Raw genomic sequence first — 17,909 nt, 5'->3', positions numbered from 1 at the left:
AGGCAACACCATCGTACACGGTGGCTCTCATCTACGTTGTAGCGCAGGGGTGTTGGCATTTTTACACATATTCCTAACACTTAGAAGCCCATTTATAAGAGACTATTTAAGTAGACGCAATTTTATTACTCTTCTATAAATGTTTATTCATTCAAAATCATAAACGTATATGCTTTTTATTTCAATCGAGCTACGTTTCAAAGTAAGCCCCCCCCCTCTTGTTTGGCCAGTAATGGTACGGTCTGTTGACGTAATGCGCGGGAGCGGAAAACGTGGTTTGGATTGTGCGGAAAAGGAGCGCTGAGCTTCACCGGGAGAAAACTCTGTCCAGACCGAGGTGACATTTGAGTAAATAACCTACTGATATTTGGCAGCCATATTATATTTAGAAGGCTCCTTTTGCCGTGGGACTGTGTTGTTGTGTGGCTGCGTTCGCTTGCTGTTAGCCTACAGCTAGCATGTTTGTTGTTCATGCCTGCCAACTTCCTTGTTAATAATGACTCGTCAATTATATACATCCTTTTTTACATTTTAATTTATTATATAAATACTTTCATTTGAACGCCTTGTATAGCTGGGTAGATGGATGAATGGAGGTGATGATGATGGTGGTGGTTGTGAAGGGGAGGGGCACATGTTGTCATTTAAGTAATGATGTTTTGGTCCTTTTGTATTTGTATCAGTATGGCAGGAGACTGGAAGCCAGGTGATCTGATCTTTGCAAAGATGAAGGGCTATCCCCACTGGCCAGCAAGAGTAAGTATGCAAATCCAGAACATGTAAGATGGCAATAAATAAACTGCAAGAGTAAAAGTATGCAAATCAAGAACATGTAAGATGGCAACACAAAATAAACTGCAAGAGTAAAAGTATGCAAATCAAGAACATGTAAGATGGCAACACAAAATAAACTGCAAGAGTAAAAGTATGCAAATCAAGAACATGTAAGATGGCAACACAAAATAAACTGCAAGAGTAAAAGTATGCAAATCAAGAACATGTAAGATGGCAACACAAAATAAATTGCAAGAGTAAAAGTATGCAAATCAAGAACATGTAAGATGGCAACACAAAATAAACTGCAAGAGTAAAAGTATGCAAATCAAGAACATGTAAGATGGCAACACAAAATAAACTGCAAGAGTAAAAGTATGCAAATCAAGAACATGTAAGATGGCAACACAAAATAAACTGCAAGAGTAAAAGTATGCAAATCAAGAACATGTAAGATGGCAACACAAAATAAATTGCAAGAGTAAAAGTATGCAAATCAAGAACATGTAAGATGGCAACACAAAATAAACTGCAAGAGTAAAAGTATGCAAATCAAGAACATGTAAGATGGCAACACAAAATAAACTGCAAGAGTAAAAGTATGCAAATCAAGAACATGTAAGATGGCAACACAAAATAAATTGCAAGAGTAAAAGTATGCAAATCAAGAACATGTAAGATGGCAACACAAAATAAACTGCAAGAGTAAAAGTATGCAAATCAAGAACATGTAAGATGGCAACACAAAATAAACTGCAAGAGTAAAAGTATGCAAATCAAGAACATGTAGGCAAGGCAAGGCAAGGCAACTTTATTTGTATAGCGCTTTTCATACACAAGGCAGACTCAAAGTGCTTCACAGACAACAAAGTGAAATGAAAGAAAATAAAAGCAAAATTAAAATGCAGACAATAAAAATAAAAACAGTGCAGACGTTAAAAGTTAAAAGATTAAAAGATTTAGCTGAAAGCTAAGGTGAACATAAAAGTCTTCAGTCTAGTTTTAAAAGTAGTGAGAGTTGGGGAGAGTCTGACATCTTCAGGAAGTTTATTCCAGCTATGTGTTGCATAGTGACTGAATGATGATCTCCCTTGATTTGAGTTTACGTAAGATGGCAACACAAAATAAACTGCAAGAGTAAAAGTATGCAAATCAAGAACATGTAAGATGGCAACAAAAAATAAACTGCAAGAGTAAAAGTATGCAAATCAAGAACATGTAAGATGGCAACACAAAATAAACTGCAAGAGTAAAAGTATGCAAATCAAGAACATGTAAGATGGCAACACAAAATAAACTGCAAGAGTAAAAGTATGCAAATCAAGAACATGTAAGATGGCAACACAAAATAAACTGCAAGAGTAAAAGTATGCAAATCAAGAACATGTAAGATGGCAACACAAAATAAACTGCAAGAGTAAAAGTATGCAAATCAAGAACATGTAAGATGGCAACACAAAATAAACTGCAAGAGTAAAAGTATGCAAATCAAGAACATGTAAGATGGCAACACAAAATAAACTGCAAGAGTAAAAGTATGCAAATCAAGAACATGTAAGATGGCAACACAAAATAAACTGCAAGAGTAAAAGTATGCAAATAAAGAACATATAAGATGCAACAAAAAAAACTGCAAGAGTAAAAGTATGCAAATCAAGAACATGTAAGATGGCAAAACAAAATAAACTGCAAGAGTAAAAGTATGCAAATCAAGAACATATAAGATGCAACAAAAAAAACTGCAAGAGAAAGTATGCAAATCAAGAACATGTAAGATGGCAACACAAAATAAACTGCAAGAGTAAAAGTATGCAAATGAAGAACATGTAAGATGGCAACACAAAATAAACTGCAAGAGTAAAAGTATGCAAATCAAGAACATGTAAGATGGCAACAAAAAATAAACTGCAAGAGTAAAAGTATGCAAATAAAGAACATGTAAGATGGCAACACAAAATAAACTGCAAGAGTAAAAGTATGCAAATCAAGAACATATAAGATGCAACAAAAAAAACTGCAAGAGAAAGTATGCAAATCAAGAACATGTAAGATGGCAACACAAAATAAACTGCAAGAGTAAAAGTATGCAAATGAAGAACATGTAAGATGGCAACACAAAATAAACTGCAAGAGTAAAAGTATGCAAATCAAGAACATATAAGATGCAACAAAAAAACTGCAAGAGAAAGTATGCAAATCAAGAACATGTAAGATGGCAACACAAAATAAACTGCAAGAGTAAAAGTATGCAAATGAAGAACATGTAAGATGGCAACACAAAATAAACTGCAAGAGTAAAAGTATGCAAATCAAGAACATGTAAGATGGCAACAAAAAATAAACTGCAAGAGTTAAAGTATGCAAATAAAGAACATGTAAGATGGCAACACAAAATAAACTGCAAGAGTAAAAGTATGCAAATCAAGAACATGTAAGATGCAACAAAAAAACTGCAAGAGTAAAAGTATGCAAATCAAGAACATGTAAGATGGCAACACAAAATAAACTGCAAGAGTAAAAGTATGCAAATAAAGAACATGTAAGATGCAACAAAAAACTGCAAGAGAAAGTATGCAAATCAAGAACATGTAAGATGGCAACAAAAAAACTGCAAGAGTAAAAGTATGCAAATCAAGAACATGTAAGATGGCAACAAAAAAACTGCAAGAGTAAAAGTATGCAAATCAAGAACATGTAAGATGGCAACAAAAAAACTGCAAGAGTAAAAGTATGCAAATCAAGAACATGTAAGATGCAACAAAAAAACTGCAAGAGAAAGTATGCAAATCAAGAACATGTAAGATGGTAACACAAAATAAACTGCAAGAGTAAAAGTATGCAAATCAAGAACATGTAAGATGGCAACACAAAATAAACTGCAAGAGTAAAAGTATGCAAATCAAGAACATGTAAGATGGCAACAAAAAAACTGCAAGAGTAAAAGTATGCAAATCAAGAACATGTAAGATGGCAACAAAAAAACTGCAAGAGTAAAAGTATGCAAATCAAGAACATGTAAGATGCAACAAAAAAACTGCAAGAGAAAGTATGCAAATCAAGAACATGTAAGATGGTAACACAAAATAAACTGCAAGAGTAAAAGTATGCAAATCAAGAACATGTAAGATGGCAACACAAAATAAACTGCAAGAGTAAAAGTATGCAAATCAAGAACATGTAAGATGGCAACACAAAAACTGCAAGAGTAAAAGTATGCAAATCAAGAACATGTAAGATGGCAACACAAAAAAAACTGTAAGAGTAAAAGTATGCAAATCAAGAACATGTAAGATGGCAACAAAAAAACTGCAAGAGTAAAAGTATGCAAATCAAGAACATGTAAGATGCAACAAAAAAACTGCAAGTGAAAGTATGCAAATCAAGAACATGTAAGATGCAACAAAAAAACTGCAAGAGTAAAAGTATGCAAATCAAGAACATGTAAGATGGCAACAAAAAAACTGCAAGAGTAAAAGTATGCAAATCAAGAACATGTAAGATGGCAACACAAAATAAACTGCAAGAGTAAAAGTATGCAAATCAAGAACATGTAAGATGGCAACACAAAATAAACTGCAAGAGTAAAAGTATGCAAATCAAGAACATGTAAGATGGCAACACAAAATAAACTGCAAGAGTAAAAGTATGCAAATCAAGAACATGTAAGATGGCAACACAAAATAAACTGCAAGAGTAAAAGTATGCAAATCAAGAACATGTAAGATGCAACAAAAAAACTGCAAGAGTAAAAGTATGCAAATCAAGAACAAGTAAGATGGCAACAAACACACACTATCAATCAAAACCTGAGAAGAACTATTTTCTGAACGTTTGGTGCTAGGAAGTTACGTGCTGTGTGTAACATTTAATTTGGTCTGTTATTACTTTAGACAATGGAAATTAATTTATGTTATGCAGTATTTTCTTTAATAACATTGGATCAAATTATTATTTAAAGTAGCACATTTATTATATCTTATTTCATTCATACAGTCCCACACTATAGTTCCTACCTGTTGTTTCCTTACATCCGAATAGGAACAGACGAGGGTTGTAAAGAAAAGATGAGCGCGGTGCACGACTACGGTCCGTTAGAAAAAGTTTTAAAAAACTGCCATACTGTCCAGGTGACTTTTTCAGTTTTATCGACAATTTCTTCGCTCTCTGCAGCGCTCATTTTTAATTATATTCTCGCTCTGTACAGAGAATCAACAGCAGGACAGCAAAATGGCTCAACCAAACTTGATAGTTGAGTGCCTTTGTTCATAATATATATACAGTATATCAGTGTTTTTCAACCACTGTGCCGCGGCACACTAGTGTGCCGTGAGATACAGTCTGGTGTGCCGTGAGAGATGATCTAATTTCACCTATTTGGGTTAAAAATATTTTTTGTAAAGCAGTAATTCTAGTCTGCAAATGATGTGTTGTTGTTGAGTGTCAATGCTGTCTAGAGCTCGGCAGAGTAACCGTGTAATACTCTTCCATACCAGTAGGTGGCAGCAGGTAGCTAATTGCTTTGTAGATGTGGGAAACAGCGGGAGGCAGTGTGCAGGTAAAAAGGTGTCTAATGCTTAAACCAAAAATAAACAAAAGGTGAGTGCCCCTAAGAAAAGGCATTGAAGCTTAGGGAAGGCTATGTAGAACCAAACTAAAACTGAACTGGCTACAAAGTCAACAAAAACAGAATGCTGGACGACAGCAAAGACTTACTGTGGAGCAAAGACGGCGTCCACAAAGTACATCCGAACATGACATGACAATCAACAATGTCCCCACAAAGAAGGATACAAACAACTGAAATATTCTTGATGGCTAAAACAAAGTAGATGTGGGAAATATCGCTCAAAGGAAGACATGAAACTGCTACTGGAAAATACCAAAAAAAGGGAAAAAGCCACCAAAATAGGAGCGCAAGACAAGAACTAAAACACTACACATAGGAAAACAGCAATAAACTCCAAATAAGTCAGGGTGTGATGTGACAGGTGGTGACAGTGCACCTACTTTGAGACAAGAGCTATAGTGATGCATGGTTGGTTATGCTTTAAATTCATATCCAACAATTGTGACAACGACTTTTTACTGTCAACTGAGTTTTGTTTTTTAATGATTTCTGCTGGTGGTGTGCCTCCGCATTTTTTTAACGCAAAAAATGTGCCTTGGCTCAAAAAAGGTTGAAAAACACTGCAGTATATAATCAAATGCATTTTTTTATTGCTATCGATTATGTGTCTATCGTTATTTATATATTGATATCGTTTTATCGGCCCAGCCCTATGTCCTTCTATGCGAAAAGCTGAAAGCAACTGCTATTTGCTGCCTTGGGAAATTCTAAAAAATGATTTGTTATTCTTCCGACAGATTGATGAAGTACCAGACGGTGCAGTGAAGCCCTCCAACATCAAGTTGCCCATTTTCTTCTTTGGAACCCATGAAACGTGAGTGGAAATGTGGCAGCATTTGGCACAAAAGCTTGGTAAATCCCAAACTGGCACTCAAAATAAATAATGAAAATACGGTCAAGAAACGGTGACAAACGAAAACCTGGGAAGACATGCACCCCTACTGCGTTGCCTTCTGACAAAAATGTTAAGTCCCAAAGTTTGACCCTCAGAAGTCGAATTCACTTGAAATTTCCCACAAAGCTCAAAGTGCTGAACAAAACAGTCGTTGTAGCTTTAGCGTGTTCAGCCCAATAAATGCCTCAATTTGGTACACACTTTTAGAGGACTGTCACCAGGGTTATACACGGGGTCTTAAAAAGTCTTAAATCCAACACTTTGAATTTAATGCCTTAAAATGTCTAAAATTCTCCTAAAATCTCAAATAGGTCTATGATTTCGAAAAATTTTAAAAATCTATTTATGTTACTTTTATTTAAAACGTGCGTAAACTTCAGTCTTGCTTATTAAATATCTGCCAATAGAACAAGAAAATTCGGCTTGTCAAGACTTTCCAAAACAAGTAAAATTAGCTAACCTCAATGAACCCAAAAATAGCTTAAAATAAGTATATTCTCACTAATAACACGTGCACTTTTCTTGATAGGAAAAAAAAAGAGACCTTTTTTTCTCAATATGTTGAAAAATATTCTTAAATGAAGTAAATGCTAGTGCCATTATCTTGACATAATGATATGCGCTCGGCATTACATTTCTTGCATTTTCCCATAGATAACATGACATCATCGTGCCAAATGCGTGCTCTTTCAGTCAATTAGTGCGCAAGGAATATATATATATATATACATATATATTTACAGCCCGGTCCCCAACCACATTTTTTTTAATTGTCATTTTGAAGAATTTATCTGAATGTGCATGAACTATTTCTGTTAGAAATGTCACATGTTAAATGTTTAAATATTAACTGTCAGTTTACTGTACTGTGCCAACTGTACTACTATATGAGTACCTATTTTCTATTGTTTCATTGGAAATAAAACAGCAAAGTCCATTTGGCTGTCATCTGTTTTAATTATGAGACACAATTGTGTCAAAGTCATGATTTTTTATTTCATGCTTGAAATAAGAAATGATGACTTTAAAAAAGTAGTTTTCTACTTGTGAGTGTTGATGACACAACAGTTGATATTCTAGTTTCAAGCATGTTTTACTCAATATAGCTCATCAAATCTCAGCAACAAGCTGTAATATCTTACTGACATCATTTAGGAGCAAAACACTTAAAACAAGTAAGACACTCTAACATCAAATCTGCTTCGTGAGAAGAATGATCTTATCAGACAGAAAATAAGCAAATATCACCCTTATTTGACATATTTCATCTTACTTAGATTTCACTTTTTGCTGTTCATGAATCAACATTTTTTCACCATCATTTTCAACAGTGCATTTTTAGGCCCAAAGGACATCTTTCCCTACCATGCCAACAAGGAGAAATACGCCAAACCCAACAAGAGGAAAGGCTTTAATGAAGGATTGTGGGAAATTGAGGACAATCCAAAAGTGGAGCTGACCGCACCCAAGGTCCGTAGTATCCTGTGTTGTGTGGAGCATTTGTTCTATACAGTAAGTCACAACATGAATCTTGAACACTTTTTTTGTGTGTTGTCTCTCTTTTAGCCCGTTTGTCCTGGAATTCTATCTGAAAAGGATTGTGACACGGGCCCAGAAGGAGAGGATGAAGCGGAAGATAAGGAGATGCAATCCCCCAAAGTAAGTGCACTTTTTAAAGTAAAATCCACCTTTTCTGCTTGACATCATTTTTTTTTAGCTTCCTGTTGTTATTTTTTGCCTTTTCCTCACATTTTGTCTGCTTTTTATGTGACTGCCAAGTGCACTTGCAGGAATACAGTGAAAGCTTTAAAAGGGTCATATTATGACGGGGTTTTTTCTACATTTAAAACACGTCTTTGTGGTCTACATAACATGTAATGGTGGTTCTTTGGTCCAAATTTTGCACGTTTATGTTTTAGAGATCATTTTCTCGCCACTTTCTGACCGTCTCTTCAGGATGCGCCGTTTTTTGGGCGGTCTTATTTGCATGGCTCCACTTTGACTGTGTTTCCTCCCCATCAGCCATGTTGTTTTTAGCACTTCTTAATGGAGTCTACTGACAGATATAAGTTCAAACTATACGCTACTTTGTATTAGAACTAGAGACAGTCTGTGTCGCAACAAAAGGATAGAGAAAAAGGAAGAATTTAATGACTAAAAACGTCAGACTACAATGGTGGACTCACGCAAAGCTCTTCGGGTAAATCTTTACCATATATGGAGATGTCCGCTGACGTCACCATTGGGAAAAAGGTTACTTTGGATCAAGTTTGAAGGAAGGCAAGATTGTTTTATAAATATCTCTGCCATGCCTTTATGGTTTGATTTCACATTTCTGGGACTTATGCAGATCCCAAATACACAAAACAGGTACCGGTAACCTTGGGTAAGAAAGGATTGTTTTGCATAAAAGCTCACCTTTAAAGGCCTACTGAAATGACATTTTTTTATTTAAACGGGGATAGCAGATCCATTCTATGTGTCATACTTGATCATTTCGCAATATTGCCATATTTTTGCTGAAAGGATTTAGTAGAGAACATCGACGATAAAGTTCGCAACTTTTGGTCGCTGATAAAAAAAGCCTTGCCTGTACCGGAAGTAGCGTGACGTCACAGGTTGAAAGGCTCCTCACATTTCCCCATTGTTTACACCAGCAGCGAGAGAGATTCGGACCGAGAAAGCGACGATTACCCCATTAATTTGAGCCAGGATGAAAGATTCGTGGATGAGGAACATGAGAGTGAAGGACTAGAGGGCAGTGCAGGACGTATCTTTTTTCGCTCTGACCGTAACTTAGGTACAAGCTGGCTCATTGGATTCCACACTCTCTTCTTTTTCTATTGTGGATCACGGATTTGTAATTCAAACCACCTGGGATACTATATCCTCTTGAAAATGAGAGTCCAGAACGCCAAATGGACATTCACAGTGACTTTTATCTCCTCGAAAATACATCGGCGAAGCACTTTAGCTACGGAGCTAACGTGATAGCATCGTGCTTAAATGCAGATAGAAACAAAATAAATAAACCCCTGGCTGGAAGGATAGACAGAAGATCAACAATACTATTAAACCATGGACATGTAACTACACGGTTAATGCTTTCCAGCTTGGCGAAGCTTAACAATGCTGTTGCTAACGACGCCATTGAAGCTAACTTAGGACTTCACCCGATCATCCGTGCGGTCGGCGGCTAGCGTCGGATAGCGCGTCTGCTATCCAAGTCAAGGTCCTCCTGGTTGTGTTGCTGCAGCCAGCCGCTAATACACCGATCCCACCTACAGCTTTCTTCTTTGCAGTCTTCATTGTTCATTAAACAAATAGCAAAAGATTCACCAACACAGATGTCCAGAATACTGTGGAATTTTGAGATGAAAACAGAGCTTTTTTGTATTGGATTCAATGGGCTGCGAATACTTCCGTTTAACTATTGACGTCACGCGCATACGTCATCATACATAGACGTTTTCAAGCGGAAGTTTAGCGGGAAATGTAAAATGTCACTTTATAAGTTAACCCGGCCGTATTGGCATGTGTTGCAATGTTAAGATTTCATCATTGATATATAAACTTTTAGACTGCGTGGTCGCTAGTAGTGGCTTTCAGTAGGCCTTTAAGATTGCACACTATGTTGAAAATGGACACGATTTGTTCCAGAGTTAGACTGTTACCTCTTTTACTCAGGCAGGCAATTTTGAGAATTGTACATAAACGTAAGTAATAAAACTCGCTGAGTCACCCTTTTAAAGAAACAAAACTCCTCGCACTGCAACCTACCACTGGTATAAGCTAACCGCCAGGTGGGCGGATCGATACTAATATCAACACTCGACAGTAACAATACCAAGTATTATATCATTAATTATATGGTCAATACTACTGTGGTTAGCTCGATATTTGTCATTATCGAAAATATACTTTGTTGTTATTGTTTACAAACTCAGGAAATAGGTCACTGGATGCAGGAAGACTTTAAGGGCAAAACAAATAACTAAGGTTTTAAATCAGAGTCAGTAAATCATTTTAATATTTAATTGACATTGTTACACCGCCATCCTGTGTTTTTATCTAATTATTATTACTGTAATGAAAAATGAAATTAATCAATGATCATGATAAAGTATTAGTATTGGTATGATCAGTTGTGCCCCTGTAACTACGCAATATTAAATGCATACACACATTTCTTGTATGACCCAAAACTAATGTTAAGTATCAAACAACAGAAGAATAAGTGCGTATTATATTTTAACATCATTGTAGAAAGAAACATGTTACAATAGAAGGTAACCAGATATTAATATCAAATTGGCAAATAGATTATTAATAATATTGATAAAATAATCTAACCAGAAATAAGGCAATATGTTACCACATACGTCAGCAGCTAAATTAGCAGCCTTTGTAACATGTTTTTAGAAATGGTTCTATGATCATTCCCGTACGAAATAATATCTTGTGATATACATCGTTATCACAGGAGGCTGCAATATTCTGTATATTGTAATATAGATTTTCGGCCATATCAACCATCCCCGAGCCCTGATGCTTTGTCAAAAAAATGTGCAAAAGATTAAAGAAAACAAATATGATCAGAACCACAAATTAACTTTTCCTCTGTCGCTTCTTTTGTTTATTTTGAATGTCACAAACAAGATGGCGCCGCCTTTGAATGCTTTTAGATGGGGCGGGGGTCCACAGCAGCACTCGCTGCTCGCTTAAAAGAGCGATATGGGCTTTCATGTCCAACTCTCCAAAAGTTTCTTCGCCAGATTTGTTGCACAACTTTTTTTTTTACCACTCTTAGCAGTGATTAGTGTATAAATAATTCAACCGCTATTTGGACTCTGATGGATGTAAACACGTGACAAGTTCTATGGGGGCCAGTCTCTTTATATGAAGACCAACATTTTGCAGCCTGTTCTTTAGGGGTGTAACGGTACACAAACATTTCGGTTCGATATGTACCTCGGTTTAGAGGTCGGTACAGTAAGAAAACAACAAAATATAAATTTTTTGGTTATTTATTTACAAAATTTGTAAACAATGGCTTTACCCTTTTAACATTGGGAACACTATAATAATTCTGCCCACGTTAATCAACATTAAACTGCCTCAAGTTGTTGCTCAGATTAAATAAAATGACAAAACTTTTCTTCTACTTATAAAAAGTGCAACATTAAACAGTTTCAAGTCAACTCATCATGCTTATTTTATTACAGCATTTGGGAAGCCTGTAGTTGATTTATTATGTAAATGTTATATTTTTATCAGCATGTGATAGCAGGGACCCTGCCATTCAAAACTAGGCTGCTGCATTACTAATGATTCATGGAACTATAGCTGGAAAAATTGTACAATAGCAATAGGAGAGACTATTCATCCCTGAACACCATGGAGTTCATGTAGGCTTAATGATGCACTTACATTATTATATCAACTATCAGAGACAGAAACTCTTCATTTAACATAATGTCCTTTTTTGCTGTTTCAACACAGCACAATCAACACAGAAAAAGGTAAAGTGAAATAACAGACAGACAGGGCTTTGCTGTCCGTAACACACACACACGCACACGCACGCTCACACACACACACACGAACACACACCGCAAAATGAGCTAACGTTACGCTAAAAGCTAATTAGCCTTCACCTCAAGCCAGGACTGCGAGCGAGCTGAGCTGCCTTTTATATTTCTAGAAGGTCAACGGGCTCATAGTGATGTTACTAGTAGTTGACTGGGAGGTGTTTATTATCATTTGGGGAGAGTCCGCTGGCAGATGCTTACCTGCTAAACACCTACCTGTTCGACGCTGGAGCACTGATTCCATGCGCTCTGAAGACGCACTGCTGATTGGTTGTTACCGCTCTGAATACGCACTGCTGATTGGCTGTTACCGCTCAGTTTGTAACCAATCAGATGGTTGTGTGGGTGGGACAATGCTGGGTGCTGTGTAGAGGACTGACAGAGACAGAGGCAGAACGCGGAGCAGCTTGTTAAGACTTTAGCTTTTGGCTACTTAATATGTTCGTGTGGAAACTCGTTCAGTACACCTCCAAACGGAAACCCCCGTACCGAAACGGTTCAATACAAATACACGTACCGTTACACCCCTACTGTTCTTATATTATTACTGGTGACATATTGCACTGAGCGGCCAGGACAACACTTACCCTCACACTTGTACTCTTTTACCCTTTTACCATCACCTCCTGTGGTGGCATCACATTGAACCTCTCAAAACACTTAGAAAGAGTACACAGACGTCTCGCAGGATTTGCTGAGAGCACTTTGACTTCACATTGGTTCTGTTTCAATTCCAAATTGTGCGACCATCGGGGCGCACCACCTAACTTTTCTCCCATTTAAGACTGGTCTACCGCCCGTGCTGATGCGTCCTGGGTGCATTCAGGTGCCAGGAAGGGAGGAGGAAGAGGAAGGGCCCATGATGTCTGAACAGGGTCTTCAGAACCCGGATGTACGTATTTTGCATGCTCCCAAGGTGTAGGTTATGCAGAGGGAACATGGCGGGTCTGACTTGGTGGTTGACCTCACCGTCTGATTTATTAATGATCTTTTCGAGTACCTCAGAAAGCAGCCTCCTTATTGCCTGTGAAGACAATTACAATAACATATCTTTGACTTGTCTTAGTTTGATTTTCCTGCATGGCTTTCTGTGTGCTTTGGAGTCTTCTTGCATGATCCTACTTTATATCATGTTTTTTTTTTCTTTAACAAGTCTAACATAGCATGTCTCACTCCTTCAAATGCTTACCATATCACTTCTTCAGCAATAACTCTGTTAAATTGCCTCTTACTGTACATTCACAATTAAATCTGATATTGATTTCCTTCATGCACGTTCCAAATTCACATCAAATCTAATTTTAGAAGTTATAAATATTGAACACCTTTTTGTCAATATGAAAACTATTTTTTATTTATTGTTGTTTGCATCTACACATTTCATATAAATAATATATTTTTGTGTTTATTTAACTGTCACTTTGGAAGAGAACTTACTTCATAAAAATCCAAGTTAATTTCCGTATTTTTCGGACTATAAGTCGCTCCGGAGTATAAGTCTCACCGGCCGAAAATGCATAATAAAGAAGGAAAAAAAACATATATAAGTCGCACTGGAGTATAAGTCGTATTTTGGGGGGAAATGTATTTGATAAAAGCCAACAGCAAGAATAGACATTTGAAAGGCAATTTAAAATGTCTAAAGAATAGTGAACAACAGGCTGAATAAGTGTACGTTATATGAGGCATAAATAACCAACTGGTATGTTAACGTAACATATTATGGTAAGAGTCATTCAAATAACTATAACATATAGAACATGCTATACGTTTACCAAACAATCTGTCACTCCTAATCGCTAAATCCCATGAAATCTTATACGTCTAGTCCAGGGGTCGGCAACCTTTACCACTCAAAGAGCCATTTTGGCAAGTTTCACAAATTAAAGAAAGTAATGGGAGCCACAAAAAAAAATTTAAAATGAAAAACACCGCATACAAAGCTTAAACGCTTTGTGCTATGTTAACTAGGGGTCTCCGACACACGCACCGGCTCGCACTTTAATGTGGAAATTTGATGTTAGTGCAGCCCGCGAGTTTTGAATGAATGGCGCTTGATAGCGTCATACTTGCCAACCCTCTCATTTTTCCCGGGAGACTCCCGAATATCAGAGCGTGATGACACTGCATTTGGCGCCCTCTACAGTCTGCCCTAACAGTGTACCTGCTCGACCACACGTAGAATGCAGTTTCAGCTTGCTCACGTAAGTGACAGCAAGGCGTACTAACTCAGCAGCCACACATCTTACACTGACGGTACCAATACCCAGAATCCCATGCAGCCCTAACTCTTCCGCTCAACCAACGCACGGAGAGGGGGGGGGGGGGTTGATGTGTGGGGGGATTTGGTGGTAGCGGGGGTGTATAATGTAGACCGGAAGAGTTAGGGCTGCATGGGATTCTGGGTAATGGTTGTGTTGTGTTTATGTTGTGTTACGGTGGGATGTTCTCCAGAAATGTGTTTTTCATTCTTTTTTGGTGTGGGTTCACAGTGTGGCGCATATTTGTAACGTAACAATGTTAAAGTTGTTTGATACGGCTACCGTCAGTGTAAGCTGTGTGGCTGATGACTAAGTATGCTTTGCTGTCTCCTGTGTGTGCAAGTAATAACAACATGCAACATGTGGCTGGACTGGCACGCTGTATGTAAATGCTATAGAGGACAATTGCTGCAGTGCAGTTAGGGCACACCCTTTATTTAGTAATTAGAGTGTAAATAGGACTATTTTTTTCCCTGGGAGTAATCTATGAGGGACACTGAGATCCATAAATCTCCTGGGAAAATCGGGGGGGTCGGCATGTATGTAGCTGAGCCGCATCAGAGTGGTCAAAGAGCCGCATGCGGCTCCGGAGCCGCGGGTTGCCGACCCCTGGTCTAGTCTCTTACGTGAATGACATCAATAATATTATTGGATATTTTACGCTAATGTGTTCATCATTTCACACATAAGTCGCTCCTGAGTATAAGTCGCACCCCCGGCCAAACTATGAAAAAAACTGCCACTTATAGTCCGAAAAATACGGTTATTAAAACTATCCAATGAACACATTGAAACGTCTTAGCTCAAGTAAGCTGCTAATTTGGATGTCGCTATTATGCAAAAAACAATTAATTTTGTCAATTATTTTTCTGAATTAGTTGAAGGAAAAATACACTTAGATTTTCTCAAATTGATTTAAAACTGTCTCCTTGTAGGATTCAGGCCAGAGTGATGTGCCTAAACCCAAGAGAGGAAGAAAAAGAAAGGTAATTTGTTTTTATTTGATACGTAGTTGCAATTCAAAGTGCTGTTTTGAATATTTTTTATTTCTAATCCAGAATGAGGGCGAGCAGGAGGCTGAAATGAACGATGCTCCGCCCGTGAGTCCTGCGAATCCTGCAGGTAAAGGGTCATGTCCTCGACCGGCCATCCCATAATGCTACTCAAGTCATGTGAGGTCGTGTCATGGTCAATTTCAGGTGGGGAAGGTCCTAAACGAAGAGGCAGGAAGCCCAAAAGTGAAAAATTGCTTTTGCTGCAGCATCAGGACCAGCAAGGCTCTGAAAGAGAAATGTAAACACACACACACACACACACACTATGGCCACAACATTAGATACTGTTGCGTCAGACCAGTTCTTCCTCCCAGGGAATCTAAGTTACTGGTCAATCCCAAGTTCTTTCGATGACATACACTACCGTTCAAAAGTTTGGGGTCACATTGAAATGTCCTTATTTTTGAAGGAAAAGCACTGTACCGTATTTTCCGCACCATAAGCCGCCCAGTGTTATAAGCCGCACATTCAATGAATGGCATATTTCAAAACTTTGTTTACCTATTAGCCGCCCCGTGCTATTAGCCGCACCTACGCTACGCTAAAGGGAATGTCAACAAAACAGTCAGATAGGTCAGTCAAACTTGAATAATATATTACAAACCAGCGTTCTAACAACTCTGTTCACTCCCAAAAGGTAATGTGCAAATGTGCAATCACAAAAATAGTAACACTCAAAATAGTGCAGAGCAATAGCAACATCAATAACTCAACGTTGCTCGAACGTTAATGTCACACAACACACAAAATAAACATTTAAAGCTCACTTTCTGAAGTTATTACTCATCCACAAATCCCTCGAATTCTTCTTCTTCGGTGTGCTTCACTTGTTTTTTGACACCATCTGTGATGTGGACGTGCATGCAGTCGTAGATCAACAGGGGCGGAGCTGCGTGAAAAAAGTCACCCGGTCTCTTCGCTCGTCTTTTCTTCATCCATCCATCCCTTCGAGTTAGCTTTTAAGATGACGCCGGCTGGAAAGTTCTCTTTTGGCAAGGTCTTCCTTTTGAATATCACCGTGGGTGAAAGTTTCTGGCCGTTAGCATGGCAAGCTAGAACCACAGTGAAGGACGACTTCTCATTCCCTGTGGTGCGAATATTCACCGTACGTGTTCCCGTTGTATCCACAGTGCGGTTCACATGAATATCAAAAGTCAGTGGAACCTTGTACGCGTGTCTCTTAGTAGGAGACATTTTGTGGTCTTTACAGAAACACACAAATGAAATGAAAGGTAATATCCGCGCGCTTCTTCTTCTACGGGGGCGGGTGCTCACCTTGGCGGTTGCTTACCGTACAAGAAGAAGCGCTTCCTCTTCTACGGGGAAAAAAGATGGCGGCTGTTTACCGTAGTTGCGAGACCTAAACTTTATGAAAATAAATATTAATATTAATCCAAATATAAGGCGCACCGGGTTATTAGCCGCACTGTCAGCTTTTGAGAAAATTTGTGGTTTTTAGGTGCGGCTTATGGTGCGGAAAATACGGTACTTTTCAATGAAGATAACTTTAAACTAGTCTTAACTTGAAAGAAATACACTCTATACATTGCTAATGTGGTAAATGACTATTCTAGCTGCAAATGTCTGCTTTTTGGTGCAATATCTACATAGGTGTATAGAGGCCCATTTCCAGCAACTATCACTCCAGTGTTCTAATGGTACAATGTGTTTGCTCATTGGCTCAGAAGGCTAATTGATGATTAGAAAACCCTTGTGCAATCATGTTCACACATCTGAAAACACTTTAGCTCGTTACAGAAGCTACAAAACTGACCTTCCTTTGAGCAGATTGACTTTCTGGAGCATCACATTTGTGGGCTCAATTAAACGCTCAAAATGGCCAGAAAAAGAGAACTTTCATCTGAAACTCGACAGTCTATTCTTGTTCTTAGAAATGAAGGCTATTCCACAAAATTGTTTGGGTGACCCCAAACTTTTGAACGGTAGTGTATATGCTGAGTAAGAAGGACCATCAAGACAGAATAGGAATATTTTCAAGTTTTACTAAAGCTTTAGGAGATCATCTTAACCAATACATTCATATCGGCTACTCCTTGCACACAAAGAAAGCCCCCGTCACCCCCCTTGCAACACTGACAAGGAAAAAGAGTGGGGGTTGTAGTTCACATTCCACGGGTGAAGACACTAACCAGGCATCTGAAATGTGGAAAGAAACTGGTAGAATATACAAAGGAAAAGTACTAGCTACTCTAAACATGGCTATATAAAAAGAAAGAACTCTTAAACATATACTGTATGCATCGTCCACAATACGCATGCATAAACAAACCATACAAAATAATGCAAGTGATGCTCTCTCTCTCTCTCTCTCAGAGATGCCGCCGAGTCAGACAGAAAGAGAAAGAGGACGGCGGAGGACAAGTCCAAGAGCGGCGAGGAAGATAAGCGGAGGAAGGAGAACGCCAAAGGGAAAGACAGTGAAGGGAAAGAGCCGGAAGCCAAGAAGAAGAAGAATGTGCAGTCCAAGGAGGGTACCTCCCCCGGCGCCTCAGATGATGAGGAGGCAAGTGTCTACCTTGTTTTTGCGTTAGGCAAACATCTTGTCATCATTACCATGTATGTTTGTGTATCCTAGAAGACCAAAGGCAGGAAAAAACATCAGAACTCTGAAACGGACAAAGATGCACGTCGGCGGAAAGACGAGTAAGTGATACCACCAAAGTTTAAGTGCCGAGTGACGAGCAA

The 17,909-nt window shown here is 38.2% G+C and overlaps 1 protein-coding gene across 5 annotated transcripts in view; it reads left to right on the top strand.

Annotated features, from left to right (window-relative positions):
• The first annotated feature begins 234 nt into the window (after window positions 1–234).
• The window catches only part of psip1a (PC4 and SFRS1 interacting protein 1a), a 35,321-nt gene continuing 17,646 nt past the window's right edge, over window positions 235–17,909 (top strand). The window contains exons 1-11 of one of the 5 annotated variants that reach the window (XM_062032782.1): window positions 235–337; window positions 684–756; window positions 6,139–6,215; window positions 7,628–7,766; window positions 7,863–7,955; window positions 12,672–12,779; window positions 15,084–15,134; window positions 15,207–15,270; window positions 15,348–15,441; window positions 17,538–17,727; window positions 17,803–17,867. In XM_062032782.1, coding sequence (XP_061888766.1) covers window positions 685–756; window positions 6,139–6,215; window positions 7,628–7,766; window positions 7,863–7,955; window positions 12,672–12,779; window positions 15,084–15,134; window positions 15,207–15,270; window positions 15,348–15,441; window positions 17,538–17,727; window positions 17,803–17,867 — 953 coding nt within the window. In that variant the 5' untranslated portion in view covers window positions 235–337; window position 684. Of the gene's footprint in view, window positions 349–683; window positions 757–6,138; window positions 6,216–7,627; window positions 7,767–7,862; window positions 7,956–12,671; window positions 12,780–15,083; window positions 15,135–15,206; window positions 15,271–15,347; window positions 15,442–17,537; window positions 17,728–17,799; window positions 17,868–17,909 lie in introns of all 5 variants that reach the window. The other 4 variants (XM_062032783.1, XM_062032780.1, XM_062032781.1 and 1 more) reach the window with 4 other exon arrangements.

This window comes from Entelurus aequoreus, linkage group LG22, assembly GCF_033978785.1.
Source record: "Entelurus aequoreus isolate RoL-2023_Sb linkage group LG22, RoL_Eaeq_v1.1, whole genome shotgun sequence".
In the NCBI taxonomy this organism is placed as follows: domain Eukaryota; kingdom Metazoa; phylum Chordata; class Actinopteri; order Syngnathiformes; family Syngnathidae; genus Entelurus; species Entelurus aequoreus.
Note: the sequence above shows the minus strand (reverse complement) of the source record. Positions and strands in the feature narration are given on the sequence as shown.